The 16,349-nt window shown below is 47.1% G+C and overlaps 1 protein-coding gene across 1 annotated transcript in view; it reads left to right on the forward strand.

The window, feature by feature from the left end:
* The window catches only part of CLCN7 (chloride voltage-gated channel 7), a 58,337-nt gene extending 42,196 nt beyond the window's left edge, over positions 1-16,141 (forward strand). Inside the window, exons 19-27 of the mRNA XM_018558608.1 lie at positions 347-519; positions 3,466-3,517; positions 6,473-6,600; positions 6,727-6,812; positions 12,655-12,781; positions 13,147-13,206; positions 13,358-13,534; positions 14,663-14,743; positions 15,814-16,141. Of these exons, the coding sequence (XP_018414110.1) occupies positions 347-519; positions 3,466-3,517; positions 6,473-6,600; positions 6,727-6,812; positions 12,655-12,781; positions 13,147-13,206; positions 13,358-13,534; positions 14,663-14,743; positions 15,814-15,900 (971 nt within the window). The 3' untranslated portion in view covers positions 15,901-16,141. The remainder of the gene's footprint in view (positions 1-346; positions 520-3,465; positions 3,518-6,472; positions 6,601-6,726; positions 6,813-12,654; positions 12,782-13,146; positions 13,207-13,357; positions 13,535-14,662; positions 14,744-15,813) is intronic.
* The last annotated feature ends 208 nt before the right edge of the window (positions 16,142-16,349 follow it).

Consider the following 16,349-nt stretch of genomic DNA (forward strand, 5'->3'; position numbering starts at 1 on the left):
GCCGACCCCGTGCTCCGCCCCCCCCCCCCCCCCCCAATGATCTTCAGCAGTCCTACATCCCACAGGTGTCCATTCATGAGAGCAGCATTAAGGAATTGGTCATGTAGTTTTTGCAGTGGGAGCTGACATTTTAGCAGAGTGTGCCCCTAAAGGTTTGCCTGAAGGAATATGGAAGAAAGAAGAGGAAGTGCCGCTGAACGCTTCAGACCCTTAAAGCAGACTTCTGATGAAACCACTAAATACATTTTTTGAAGTACATGTATGTAAACTGTTTTACCTGTCAGATAGCTAATTCTTCATGTTTGTCCAGAGTTATTCTTTAATAAATTGCTTATACCCCCCTCAGGTTCTTTTAACCCCCAGACGTTGGGCCTGTTCACGTTGCTGTATTTCTTCCTGGCCTGCTGGACGTACGGCTTGACGGTGTCTGCAGGCATCTTCATCCCGTCTCTCCTTCTCGGAGCCGCGTGGGGACGCCTCTTTGGAATCCTGATCACCAAACTCTCCACCGACACTATTGTAAGTCTTTTTTGGGGAAGTTCAGGTTTTTGTTTCTTAGGTGCAGAGTCCATTTCACCTTTTTGGCTTGTTGCTGTCCTATGTAATGCAAATAAAACACTTTATCCTACACATGTTGGGTGGGAAATCCCAGAATTGCCTGCTAGCTGTCAGCATGCTCGGGTGAGAGTTCTAGGATGCGATGTATGACCCTGTCTACACATTTATGGGTGTAAAGAACTTCCTCAAATTAGCTGCACAGGACTTTAGCTGATAAAAAGATTGACAGTTGCTATTGCACATTATCAGCCAGCGTGACACAAAGCTAATGAAAGTGCAAACATAGAAAAAGATGGCGCAAATAACATGTAAACGAGGGGTAGGCAGAAGAGGGTGGGCCGCCTTAAAGGAGAACTATGGGGTCAGGGATTTTCCCCATAGTTCTCCTAAGGGTAACGGGAGGACACAAACTAGCGTCCTCCCGTCACCCGAAGCTCAGTATACAGCTCGCGGTATACTGAGACGCCGCAGCTGTGACGGATCCCGACATTACTGTCGAGATCCACCCACTGTGTGATTGACAGCTGGCTCTGCCTATCTAGAGGCAGAGCCAGCTGTGCCCGCCCCCGTCCGTTCCGCCAGTCAGCGCTGGAGGATTAGACAGGGGAAGGGGAATCCCTGCAGGGAGCCGTGAGTGACAGTCACTGCTCTCTGCCGGGATAGATCGAGAAGTGAGCGAGCGCCGGTATGTGTTCGCTCACTTCCCGATCTATTGAACCGACCTGTGACAGTTTCATTGTCGCACGTCGGCTCGATTTTCACTCGCCTCGATTTTCACTCGCCTCATAGTTCTCCTTTAAGCACTTCAGGAGTGGGGGGGTTGTGCAAAAAAGGTAAAATCCTGCAACCTGTGCTGCTGGAGAGGCGGAACGCTTTGCCCTTTTTGCTTTCGGTTTTCCGACACTGATCGTCTGTTCATGTAAAGCAGTGCTCCCCAACCTTTTTATCGCCGCGGACCGGTCAACGTTTAATAATTTTACCGTGGCCCGCTGAGGGGGGGGGCGTTGATTGTTTATATTTTATAATATATAAATATATCATTATTACGCCGCACCCACACGTGTGACACATTAGTGCCCGCGTTCTGGTCCAGTACAATCTGCACAAAATAGTGCATGCAGCATTTACCGCCTCCTGTTACTATGGACGCGGCCGGGAGGGGAGGTGAGTCACAGGACCCGCCCCCTCACTGTGAAGCCCGTCGGCAGTGCGGGGCCCCGGTGTTCGAACACCGGGACCCTGCACTGCCCCATATTGCAGGACCGGACCGCACTGAGACTGTGCGGCCCGGTACCATTTGATCCGCGGACCGGGGGTTGGGGACCACTGATGTAAAGGACATTGTTGATGACTAACCGTTGCCAAAAACGGTAAGGGGGAAAAACAATGGAAAATTTAAATACATTTTCCAAAATAAATCAAATGAATTGAATTGTATGCATTTCTCTAGCACCTACGGAGGATGTTTTCCAGGACAGGTACAGTGAAAGTCAATGGCCCGTGCAGTGAACTGTGACCAGTATACTGTTGGCTGCTTTTGTAATATCCCCCTCTAGTGGTCGAAACGGGAAAAACGTTTTCAAAACTGGTGCCAAACTTAGTCCACGTCTAATGTCAGCGGCCGACGTGAGAAGTCTGCAGTGTACCTTATGTGTATTTCTTCATGGGTTTGTGGGTTGGGACAGGGAGGGGAAGAATTCCCATATCATTGTTTATACTCTTGTAATATAGAGGGATGTCAGTGAAGTGGGAAGAGTCAACGAAAATACTACCTGTGGCTTCGATGGTAACTTCTAGCTGCAAGCAGCGTAATGCAGTGACCTTAACGGTCCCTTCACAGAACTGCAGGGGGACATTAAAGGAGTATTGAGGTGAGTGATTTTCACTCAGCCTCATAATCTGAGCCGATCTGTGACAATGAAACTGTCACAGGTCGGGTCAGTAGACTGTCACAGGTCGGCTCAGTAGATCGAGAAGTGAGCGAACACATACCGGCGCTCGCTGTGACTGTCACTCATGGCTCCCTGCCTCTGTATAGGCAGAGCCAGCTGTCAATCCCACAGCTGGGTGGATCTTGACATCAATGTTGGGATCCGTTCTGGCTGCGGCGTCTCAGTATACCGCAAGCTGTAGCTCGCGGTATACTGAGCTTTGGGTCACGGGAGAATGTTAGTTTGTGTCCTCCCGTTTCCCTTGGGAGAACTATGGGGAAAAGCCCTAACCCCATAGTTCTCCTTTAAGGTGACCGTCGCATAGCCAAGCCTTTTGATGTGCCTGGTTTCTATTACAGTAAGTTCCTTACTGCCAGCACTTTTAATCCAGGCTTTTAGGATAAAGTATTCACTGCGAAGGCTGTCAAGGAGGGGCACCGTGTGTGCATTTCCCTGGAATGCTATGCAATTGTTGAGGGCCTTGCAATTAAGGCATTTTCAAAGCCCTGCCCATCTCCAGCTTCAGCTCGGTCCATACTGTTTCAGAGTTTGTAGGTTTTCCAGAAGACCAATCCATATATACTGGACAGTGAAAGCTTCTCTTTGCCTAAATCTGAAGTTTGGTCTTCCAAATTCCGTGAGGAGGCTGCAGGAAGTGGATGCAACGTCTGTTATGAAAGCGCTCACACCATTGAAATAAAAAAAGTGGGATTTGCTTTCTTTGGGAATTCAGCTGATATGCCATCCTGCCATCCTTTGTGCATACACCACCTGTGATCATTGCCTATACAGGAAAGAACGGGAAACGGGCCTTCTGCATGTTAGAAACAGTTTATTCTTTCCTAATTCTGTATTCTGTTCTCTATGCTAAGAACGAGGAGTGGCTGCACACAAGAGGTCAGATTTAAACTTTGTAAATGGCAGAAGAACTGGAACTCTATGACAGTCTTTGGTTTAATTTTTTTGTCTCGTACAGTTATGGGCCGATCCTGGGAAATACGCTCTGATGGGTGCAGCAGCACAGCTAGGTGAGTACGTAATGTGTAAGGCTAAAAATTATTTTACAGCAATAACTTTAAGCAGCTCTGCAACACAGCACATACCTGACGAGAGTGGCAGTAGACCTGATTTTTCTCTGCTGCATTTCAGTTGACATTTACAGGTCTTGTCCCTCCCCCAGCCTGTGACTGGACAGTGAATGGAGCATCAGCAGACTGATGAACTCTTCTCTCTGTTCTGCTCCCTCTTCCTATCAACATGTTTCTTGTTAGCACTACAGCATTACTGATTGGCTCCTTGTGCTGCTTCTTCCTCCCCCAGTCTGAACTTTATGGTACAGGGTAGGGATGCACCGATACCAGTTCAGATACCAATGCCGATACTTGGCATTTTCATGAGAACTCCCAGGGTTGCAGCTGGGACCGGGCTCTGGCGCTCCACCACTGTCCAGAAATCATTAGTCTGTATTGTTTTTAGAAAAACTGTCATGTGACAAACAAAAATGTATCAGTACTTGTGTCTGTGAGTACTTGGGCAAGTATCAGGACTTGTACTTGCAAAAATGGTATTGGTGCACTACTTTCCGTATTTTTCGCTCCATAAGACACACTTTTTTCCCCCCAAAAGGAGGGGGAAAAAGTGCCTGCGTCTTATGGAGCGAATCCCGACGCCCGAGACATGCAGTTTCGGGCGCCGGGCGAGTAGTAGGAGCCACTGCTCGTTTAATACGAGTGATCTAACGAGATCACTCGTATTAAAGCCGAGCAGCGGCGGCGGCGATCGAGTTCAGCAGCAGGAGCCACTGCTCGTTTAATACGAGTGATCTAATGAGATCACTCGTATTAAAACCGAGCAGCGGCGACGATCGAGATAACCATAGAGCAGACGAAGAATAGACGTTCTTCGCCTGCTCTGTGTCATCACTGAGACCGTGGCGCTGTAATCACAGCGCCACCTGTCTCAGCGGTCACTAACTGCAGCTTCTGTCACAGCTTCTGTCATAGAAGCTGTCGCAGAAGCTACAGTCTCGAGTGCTCCATAAGGCGCGCCGGACCTCCCTGCGTCCTATGGTCCGGTGCGTCTTATGGACCGCAAAATACGGTAACAGCTGATATGCCATCCTGCCATCCTTTGTGCATACACCACCTGTGATCATTGCCTATACAGGAAAGAACGGGAAACGGGCCTTCTGCATGTTAGAAACAGTTTATTCTTTCCTAATTCTGTATTCTGTTCTCTATGCTAAGAACGAGGAGTGGCTGCACACAAGAGGTCAGATTTAAACTTTGTAAATGGCAGAAGAACTGGAACTCTATGACAGTCTTTGGTTTAATTTTTTTGTCTCGTACAGTTATGGGCCGATCCTGGGAAATACGCTCTGATGGGTGCAGCAGCACAGCTAGGTGAGTACGTAATGTGTAAGGCTAAAAATTATTTTACAGCAATAACTTTAAGCAGCTCTGCAACACAGCACATACCTGACGAGAGTGGCAGTAGACCTGATTTTTCTCTGCTGCATTTCAGTTGACATTTACAGGTCTTGTCCCTCCCCCAGCCTGTGACTGGACAGTGAATGGAGCATCAGCAGACTGATGAACTCTTCTCTCTGTTCTGCTCCCTCTTCCTATCAACATGTTTCTTGTTAGCACTACAGCATTACTGATTGGCTCCTTGTGCTGCTTCTTCCTCCCCCAGTCTGAACTTTATGGTACAGGGTAGGGATGCACCGATACCAGTTCAGATACCAATGCCGATACTTGGCATTTTCATGAGAACTCCCAGGGTTGCAGCTGGGACCGGGCTCTGGCGCTCCACCACTGTCCAGAAATCATTAGTCTGTATTGTTTTTAGAAAAACTGTCATGTGACAAACAAAAATGTATCAGTACTTGTGTCTGTGAGTACTTGGGCAAGTATCAGGACTTGTACTTGCAAAAATGGTATTGGTGCACTACTTTCCGTATTTTTCGCTCCATAAGACACACTTTTTTCCCCCCAAAAGGAGGGGGAAAAAGTGCCTGCGTCTTATGGAGCGAATCCCGACGCCCGAGACATGCAGTTTCGGGCGCCGGGCGAGTAGTAGGAGCCACTGCTCGTTTAATACGAGTGATCTAACGAGATCACTCGTATTAAAGCCGAGCAGCGGCGGCGGCGATCGAGTTCAGCAGCAGGAGCCACTGCTCGTTTAATACGAGTGATCTAATGAGATCACTCGTATTAAAACCGAGCAGCGGCGACGATCGAGATAACCATAGAGCAGACGAAGAATAGACGTTCTTCGCCTGCTCTGTGTCATCACTGAGACCGTGGCGCTGTAATCACAGCGCCACCTGTCTCAGCGGTCACTAACTGCAGCTTCTGTCACAGCTTCTGTCATAGAAGCTGTCGCAGAAGCTACAGTCTCGAGTGCTCCATAAGGCGCGCCGGACCTCCCTGCGTCCTATGGTCCGGTGCGTCTTATGGACCGCAAAATACGGTATATAGGTTTATAAAAACAAAGTCATACATTAAAACAGAGATGTTCAAATCCCAGGAGCTCCGTGTGCTCCTTACAAATGACAGCTGTCTCCTAACTTTTGAATTTTTCTCTAGTCCAGTCTTGGAGCTGGAAAAGTATCTGTACTTGTACTTGTACCGAGCACGGTACTTGGTATCGCTGCATACCTAGTACAGGGATTGCAAAAAGACAGATATCACATTCAGTTCTGGTATTTGCAATATTTTATTTATTAATACATCATTAAGTGTATTTTTAATACAGCAGCTGCATTAATGTTTATCTTTTGCATCTGCCTCATGCTTGGCTTTAAAATCTAGCACTGCTATTCTCATCTGAATCATTGGGTGGGACGGAAGAATAACATGTTATTTTATCATATGCAATGATAGAGGTTAGGGTGTGTAGGTGTTGTTGGGTATTTGTGCAGATTTCTGTATTGAGTGTCATGTTTTAGTATAATTCCCGTGTCGTCTTTTCCTCCACAGGCGGCATAGTACGGATGACCCTGAGCCTAACAGTCATCATGGTCGAAGCCACGGGAAATGTCACCTATGGTTTTCCCATCATGCTTGTCCTCATAACGGCAAAAATAGTCGGAGATTTCTTTATTGAGGTGAGTGAGACTACTGCTCACCTACTTTCAAGGTTGTCAACAGGTACTCTTGACCCTTGTATGTCATGCGATGTGTTGACAAGATATGAGAGATATCGGTGATCTCTGTGTGGTCCTGTTTTTCAGGGTCTGTATGATCTTCACATCAAGCTGCAGAGTGTCCCGTTCTTGCACTGGGAAGCTCCGGTCACGTCCCATTCTCTCACCGCCAGGTAAGTCTGTTGAATAAATTAAAGTGACGCTAATCTCAGGAGTTAAATCTTAAAAATGCATTCAAATATCTTAACTATTAACAACAATGTATCTTATTTGTGTATCACTCAGCTGTAGATCCTCCAATCATCTCTGAATTGGTGCTGACACCGTCCTTCCTTCTGGAGGGGGGCTACTTTTCTTCCCCATGGTCCCTGTGTGTGTTGTAAAGTAGTCACCGCTCCAAGCTCACTCCCGTGATGGACTACAGTCTCATGTTTAGTTTACTCATTTGTATGGAGATTGTAGTTATTACGGGAACATCAATTTTAGCACTCGGTGGGTTAAAGAGAAGCTTCACCAGTACCTGTAAATTTTAGAAATGTTATCACATGACACTTATGTACTTACAATTCCATGCAGGCAAGCGTTATCTTGCATTCCGGTAAACTTTCAACTTCCTCATCAATTCCGCATCAGCATCTTCTGGTGATCTGACTTCTTCCGTGTTTTCTAAGCTGGCCTCATTGATGATGCGCCACCCCCACATGTGCACCCAGCGCTCTAGCCAGGGAATCGTATGTTTTTACATGTCACTGATACTGTGGCAACATGTAAATAACATAATTCCCCGCGTAGAGTGCTGTGTACGCCTTATGCGGCATTGGTGGTGCTGTAGCCAAGGAATGTTATCATATTTACATGTTGCCATAGTGTTGCCAATGCCACCAGGTCAAGAAGGAAATATTGCAAGGACGCAGTGTTGCCTGAAGACTTCTGGGATATATGACGTTTGTATCCCAGGCCCTGCGGCTAGTGCAGCCTACATCATTCTCGCCTAGGCATATGGAAGTCAGGGGAACAGAACAAGAGAAAAAAATATTTCCAAAATGTAAAAAGAGATGGAAAGTCTGCTATAAGATAGACGGACATTTCCCTAAAAATGATAGGTGGCGTTAGATCCGGCAATCGTTTTGCAAGTCTGTGAAGTGGCAGGACTTGATGCGATACTGGTCCAGCGGTGACGAGGTGCATGTTGGGTACTTTGGTCCACAATTCTGCTCCAGCGCAGAGAAGGATCAGGTCAGCTGTAAGTGAGATTTTCCAAATGGGCTTCTAATAGAACAGGTGCCTCTGAGTACAAAAAACAGGCCAACTACCACACAATGGAGAGTTTTGGTTGTTATCGTCAAGCTGTTTATGGCCGTCCTAATTTATCACTCTGTAAAAACGTAATACTATGTAACGAGGTGAGATCAAAATAGAAACAATAAATGAAGTTAAAAAAAAAAAAGAGGTTGCAAATCCCGCAAATTGTCTTTGAAGAGTTTTGAAGCTTGCCACTTGTGTCATCTTATCACAGATTGTAATTCACAGAAAACTGCTTCTGTTCCAGCAGTTTGTGGTGCGGTTATCGGAATATTTGCCTTCCTCTGGAATGTAGCTGATGTTGTACAGCTGGTTCTGCCCAGTTTAAGCATTACATTCTCCATAACAAATGATAGAATGGGGCTTTGTACAGTGTGCAATGTGAGGAAATCTGCCGACTCCTCTTCCTGGTGAAGTTTATTTACGCTTGATCTAAAATAAATTGGTTTTACATGAATATTCCAAGTGGAGCTGATAATTAATTTGTAACCTTTCATGCTCCAAGAATACACTTTGTAAGAGAGCTGCCAGCAAGACTGTCTTGTGTTGAGGACAATATGAGGTGTTATAGATGAGCTAAAACAACATGGAGGGGGTGATAGATGAGCTAGGACACTATGAGGGGTGATAGATGAGCTAGGACAATATGAGGGGTGATAGATGAGCTAGGACACTATGAGGGGTGATAGATGAGCTAGGACACTATGAGGGGTTATAGATGAGCTAGGACAATATGAGGGGTGATAGATGAGCTAGGACACTATGAGGGGTGATAGATGAGCTAAGACACTATGGGGGGTTATAGATGAGCTAGGACACTATGAGGGGTTATAGATGAGCTAGGACACTATAAGGGGTGATAGATGAGCTAGGACATTATGCGGGGTGATAGATGAGCTAGGACATTATGCGGGGTGATAGATGAGCTAGGACATTATGCGGGGTGATAGATGAGCTAGGACATTATGCGGGGTGATAGATGAGCTAGGACATTATGCGGGGTGATAGATGAGCTAGGACATTATGCGGGGTGATAGATGAGCTAGGACATTATGCGGGGTGATAGATGAGCTAGGACATTATGCGGGGTGATAGATGAGCTAGGACATTATGCGGGGTGATAGATGAGCTAGGACATTATGCGGGGTGATAGATGAGCTAGGACATTATGCGGGGTGATAGATGAGCTAGGACATTATGCGGGGTGATAGATGAGCTAGGACATTATGCGGGGTGATAGATGAGCTAGGACATTATGCGGGGTGATAGATGAGCTAGGACATTATGCGGGGTGATAGATGAGCTAGGACATTATGCGGGGTGATAGATGAGCTAGGACATTATGCGGGGTGATAGATGAGCTAGGACATTATGCGGGGTGATAGATGAGCTAGGACATTATGCGGGGTGATAGATGAGCTAGGACATTATGCGGGGTGATAGATGAGCTAGGACATTATGCGGGGTGATAGATGAGCTAGGACATTATGCGGGGTGATAGATGAGCTAGGACATTATGCGGGGTGATAGATGAGCTAGGACATTATGCGGGGTGATAGATGAGCTAGGACATTATGCGGGGTGATAGATGAGCTAGGACATTATGCGGGGTGATAGATGAGCTAGGACATTATGCGGGGTGATAGATGAGCTAGGACATTATGCGGGGTGATAGATGAGCTAGGACATTATGCGGGGTGATAGATGAGCTAGGACATTATGCGGGGTGATAGATGAGCTAGGACATTATGCGGGGTGATAGATGAGCTAGGACATTATGCGGGGTGATAGATGAGCTAGGACATTATGCGGGGTGATAGATGAGCTAGGACATTATGCGGGGTGATAGATGAGCTAGGACATTATGCGGGGTGATAGATGAGCTAGGACATTATGCGGGGTGATAGATGAGCTAGGACATTATGCGGGGTGATAGATGAGCTAGGACATTATGCGGGGTGATAGATGAGCTAGGACATTATGCGGGGTGATAGATGAGCTAGGACATTATGCGGGGTGATAGATGAGCTAGGACATTATGCGGGGTGATAGATGAGCTAGGACATTATGCGGGGTGATAGATGAGCTAGGACATTATGCGGGGTGATAGATGAGCTAGGACATTATGCGGGGTGATAGATGAGCTAGGACATTATGCGGGGTGATAGATGAGCTAGGACATTATGCGGGGTGATAGATGAGCTAGGACATTATGCGGGGTGATAGATGAGCTAGGACATTATGCGGGGTGATAGATGAGCTAGGACATTATGCGGGGTGATAGATGAGCTAGGACATTATGCGGGGTGATAGATGAGCTAGGACATTATGCGGGGTGATAGATGAGCTAGGACATTATGCGGGGTGATAGATGAGCTAGGACATTATGCGGGGTGATAGATGAGCTAGGACATTATGCGGGGTGATAGATGAGCTAGGACATTATGCGGGGTGATAGATGAGCTAGGACATTATGCGGGGTGATAGATGAGCTAGGACATTATGCGGGGTGATAGATGAGCTAGGACATTATGCGGGGTGATAGATGAGCTAGGACATTATGCGGGGTGATAGATGAGCTAGGACATTATGCGGGGTGATAGATGAGCTAGGACATTATGCGGGGTGATAGATGAGCTAGGACATTATGCGGGGTGATAGATGAGCTAGGACATTATGCGGGGTGATAGATGAGCTAGGACATTATGCGGGGTGATAGATGAGCTAGGACATTATGCGGGGTGATAGATGAGCTAGGACATTATGCGGGGTGATAGATGAGCTAGGACATTATGCGGGGTGATAGATGAGCTAGGACATTATGCGGGGTGATAGATGAGCTAGGACATTATGCGGGGTGATAGATGAGCTAGGACATTATGCGGGGTGATAGATGAGCTAGGACACTATGAGGGGTGATAGATGAGCTAGGACACTATAAGGGGTGATAGATGAGCTAGGAGAATATGAGGGGTGATAGATGAGCTAGGACACTATGAGGGGTGATAGATGAGCTAGGACACGATGAGGGGTGATAGATGAGCTAGGACACGATGAGGGGTGATAGATGAGCTAGGACACGATGAGGGGTGATAGATGAGCTAGGACACGATGAGGGGTGATAGATGAGCTAGGACACGATGAGGGGTGATAGATGAGCTAGGACACGATGAGGGGTGATAGATGAGCTAGGACACGATGAGGGGTGATAGATGAGCTAGGACACGATGAGGGGTGATAGATGAGCTAGGACACGATGAGGGGTGATAGATGAGCTAGGACACGATGAGGGGTGATAGATGAGCTAGGACACGATGAGGGGTGATAGATGAGCTAGGACACGATGAGGGGTGATAGATGAGCTAGGACACGATGAGGGGTGATAGATGAGCTAGGACACGATGAGGGGTGATAGATGAGCTAGGACACGATGAGGGGTGATAGATGAGCTAGGACACGATGAGGGGTGATAGATGAGCTAGGACACGATGAGGGGTGATAGATGAGCTAGGACACGATGAGGGGTGATAGATGAGCTAGGACACGATGAGGGGTGATAGATGAGCTAGGACACGATGAGGGGTGATAGATGAGCTAGGACACGATGAGGGGTGATAGATGAGCTAGGACACGATGAGGGGTGATAGATGAGCTAGGACACGATGAGGGGTGATAGATGAGCTAGGACACGATGAGGGGTGATAGATGAGCTAGGACACGATGAGGGGTGATAGATGAGCTAGGACACGATGAGGGGTGATAGATGAGCTAGGACACGATGAGGGGTGATAGATGAGCTAGGACACGATGAGGGGTGATAGATGAGCTAGGACACGATGAGGGGTGATAGATGAGCTAGGACACGATGAGGGGTGATAGATGAGCTAGGACACGATGAGGGGTGATAGATGAGCTAGGACACGATGAGGGGTGATAGATGAGCTAGGACACGATGAGGGGTGATAGATGAGCTAGGACACGATGAGGGGTGATAGATGAGCTAGGACACGATGAGGGGTGATAGATGAGCTAGGACACGATGAGGGGTGATAGATGAGCTAGGACACGATGAGGGGTGATAGATGAGCTAGGACACGATGAGGGGTGATAGATGAGCTAGGACACGATGAGGGGTGATAGATGAGCTAGGACACGATGAGGGGTGATAGATGAGCTAGGACACGATGAGGGGTGATAGATGAGCTAGGACACGATGAGGGGTGATAGATGAGCTAGGACACGATGAGGGGTGATAGATGAGCTAGGACACGATGAGGGGTGATAGATGAGCTAGGACACGATGAGGGGTGATAGATGAGCTAGGACACGATGAGGGGTGATAGATGAGCTAGGACACGATGAGGGGTGATAGATGAGCTAGGACACGATGAGGGGTGATAGATGAGCTAGGACACGATGAGGGGTGATAGATGAGCTAGGACACGATGAGGGGTGATAGATGAGCTAGGACACGATGAGGGGTGATAGATGAGCTAGGACACGATGAGGGGTGATAGATGAGCTAGGACACGATGAGGGGTGATAGATGAGCTAGGACACGATGAGGGGTGATAGATGAGCTAGGACACGATGAGGGGTGATAGATGAGCTAGGACAATATGAGGGGTGATAGATGAGCTAGGACAACCTGACAGCTTCTGCTTCCTGTTTGGTGTCACTGTTCTCATTTTCTGTGTTTCTTTCTTATTTGAGGGAGGTGATGAGCACACCGGTCACCTGCCTGCGCCGGAAAGAGAAAGTGGGCATCATCGTGGACCTCCTGAGCAACACTACCACAAACCACAATGGATTCCCAGTTGTAGAAAATGATTCAGGAGAGGTGAGGACAGAGCCAAACGCAGAGATCCTAGTGCTGACATGTCTACTATATCAGGAATAAAAGACGTGAACTCCGACTGGAGCAGTGTGTGTGTAGTGTGCGAATGGAGGGGCTCCCTGGGCACACAGTGGCGAGATCTTCTGAAGTCAGCAGTGTGTACTGCCACCTTGTGGCCCCTGCAGTCATATGCGGTTGTTGGTTTGAAACATACACACTGCTAACGTTCATTTTAAAGTGTATTTCCATATTTGCAGTCCAAATTAAGACAACCCCTCTATATGTTTGTGTGTTTATATTCACTCCGCATACGAAAAAATAATGAAAACATAATATTTCTTACCTGCTTCTTATCTCCTTGTTTACAGCCACCTCGGTTATGTGGCCTGATCCTGAGATCCCAGCTGATCGTTCTCCTCAAGCATAAGGTACGGCTGCATGAGCCCTTTGTTTCATTTACCTCTCACATTCGCACCTTTAGCTCGTTATACATTTTGCAAATTTTTGTTGTTTTGTAGGGGTTTTTTTTTTTTCCTCCTGTGAAAGCTAAATGACATTACTCCATCGTCTTCTCTATAGGTGTTTGTAGAGAGGGAGAACATGAGCTTGAATCTGAGGAGGTTAAAGCTGAAAGATTTCCGAGATGCGTACCCCCGCTTCCCACCTATCCAGTCTATACATGTGTCACAGGACGAGAAGGAGTGTCTGATGGATCTCTCGGAGTTCATGAACCCCACTCCGTACACGGTGCCTCAGGTGGGTCCATTTTTGTATTATTTTTGTACAGACTTATTCTCTTCTGAACCCTGAATGGGGGTGATGATCAAGCTTTCTTGTCAGGGCTCAGGCCTCTTATACGATCTGTTTGAGGGCCTGGGCCTCCTTCATGGGCAGGTCAATGGCCTCTTGCAGATTATACGGCTTCCCATAGGTATGAGATGATTGTAGGATTATAAGCACTGGACATAAATGTGCCCACTACACACAGACATAAACAACTGTGCACTTTTCTGCTACAGTCATTCAGCTAATGGTCGACAGTCCCATCTTCTGACCACCATCGTATGTCCATGGCTAGTCTTTGCAAGCTCAAAGCTCTTTGGTAAGAAGTTTTTATCAACATTATTAGTAAAATGAGTTTCCTTCTCTTCACTGAGCATATAGACTTGCCCAAATGGTAAAGCACCCATTTCCTTAAAGGGTCAGTCCACCCAAAGCCATGAATCTCCCGCCCACATCTATCCATTGTAGACTCCGGTTGGTTTGTTTCTGGCTCGTCGCCCACCCTGCCTTTACATCTGCCAAGGTGGGAGCTGAGCTCCAGGAATCTCCACTGAGGTCTTTAATAGTTATATGGCCTTTGCCATAACCTGAAAAATGAATTTTGAGCAGTTCAACCTCTTAATAACGACAGCATTTGAAGGGGAAGCCCTGTAAGAGCCAATTCCACCCAAAAGAAATGTCAGCATTGTGTAGGTACCAGTTGGATTATTGGTTTCACTAGTAGTTCTGACCTGCAGTATTTGGTGTGTCCACCTTCTCCCACAAGGCTATAATGAAGTTCTCATGCAGCTGGATTCCCAAATAGTTTGTTCATCTTTATGGAGAGTCTGTGGGGAACAGGACGCCATTGTTTGATCTTTGTGATGATCAAAGCAGCTAGGCAAATGACAATTCTGGCACGGAGATCCTGCCAGCGGAGCTCCTGACCAAATAAGAAGCAATTGTGTGATTCAACTAGGCAGGAAATACATAAACCTAAAATATCAGGTTGGCATGGAGCTGTCCTGTAACAAACTCTAGTTACTACCTGTGTCACCCACAGCAATGTATTAATGACAATCGGTGTACATGTGCCAATCATCGTGTGTATGTCATTCACAGGAAGCATCATTACCGCGAGTGTTTAAGCTGTTCCGTGCGCTCGGACTGCGGCATCTGGTTGTGGTAAACAGTCATAATAGAGTAAGTACACCGCTTTATTTCTACATATTCTAATTATTACTGCTGACATTTCTGAAAATGGGAGAAGTTGTTCATGTAAATCAGAAATATTTCCGATCTGCGCAGTAAGAATGACCGCTGTAATCCAGTTCAGTATTGGCAACCAAGACGCCTTCACTGGCTTGCTGGGGCAAACATTTTGTATTGTACGCAGACAGCAACTCACCAGCCATAGGATCGCTAAAGAGATCACTTAAAGGGTTAATAAACCCTCATACAAGACAACAGAAGGGCAACAGTGCCGTGTCAGATTCCTCACATCACCTTTCATCATCTCGATGGAGTCACGAGGCGGCCCAACTAAGTACTGATGGGGTGGTCATAATTTAATCTCAGTGTAAATCCCCTTCAAACAGGTTAAAACTTACCTGTGTCTTCCCCGCGCGCTCCCGTCCAAACATCTAAAGAGTCTCGGGCGGCTGCAAAGGATCTTGGGGCGGGCGCATGCGCAGTTCATATATTCGGCCGGGAGACGATGAGAGACAAGGTAAGTCTATCCAGCAGCGTGCACCTATGGACAGACACCGTGGGACAGGAAGCGCAAGCTAACACAGAGGAGTCAGCGTTGGATCGGAGACCCGCACCAGCACTGGAGGGACAGCTGGAAAGGACAGGAAAGAAGATGATAGCATCAAGAGGCATCATTTAAGTTAAGTCCCTACAGCAGGATTGGGAAGGGGCAAAAAAAAGATTGACTTTAATCTGGTTCTTCTGCGGCACCTGCTGCAAAATCTTGCTTTCCAGCAAGGAAGCATCATCGTTGAGTTTGACCGGCGAGGCAGTGCTGCCATAGGAATAGGCGAGTCCTCTCTGCTTTCTTAGCAATCCAGTTGCTGCCAGGTTGTCACCAGGAAGAGCATCACTAGAGTGACATGGGCCTAAGTCCTCAAATCTTTTTGGCGATATCTAATTGCTTGGTTCTCCTTATTGGGCTGTTTGTGGAGAGTACTTTTTTACTACTTGTTTTAGTAAATACAACTCTTTGCTACCCAACCAGAACCGCCAACTCATTGTCTTTCTCTAACCTGCAGGTCGTGGGTTTGGTCACCAGGAAAGATCTCGCCCGCTACCGGATTGGCAAAAACGGCCTTGAAGAGCTCTGCCTGGCACAGACGTGATGCAGCCTTTCCCTAGTTCTAACCAAATCTATTTTCATCTTCTTTCCTCGGAGCAGACGTTACCGGTTCTGTGAACTTGTGGCACTGCCAGACTTGAAGCCTCCTGGAGAACGTTCAAGCTCGCGCGTGTCCAGGATATTTACGGCAAGGCCTTTACTGTCAGATCCCCTTCTTGGTTTACACTTCTGACATTAAAGGACTTAGATATTAGAATAGTAACATTTGGCGCAGGGACCTGCTTGGGTCCGATTGTTCAGATCTTATATACAGATGTATCTTGCTGCACTCCTTACCAATAATGTTTACCTGTGGAGTCCAGGTGATTGTTCAGATTCTTCTGCTGTTAGAATATTCAGATCCAGTGCAGGAACGCCGTTTGCTTGTGTCTGAATATTCCAACGTGGTGCAGGAACGCTATGCAGGATATCGCGCAGGATTTTTCTGATCTA

The sequence above is a fragment of the Nanorana parkeri genome, unplaced genomic scaffold, assembly GCF_000935625.1.
Source record: "Nanorana parkeri isolate BGI_ZX_2015 unplaced genomic scaffold, ASM93562v1 scaffold347, whole genome shotgun sequence".
NCBI classification, from domain to species: Eukaryota; Metazoa; Chordata; class Amphibia; order Anura; family Dicroglossidae; genus Nanorana; species Nanorana parkeri.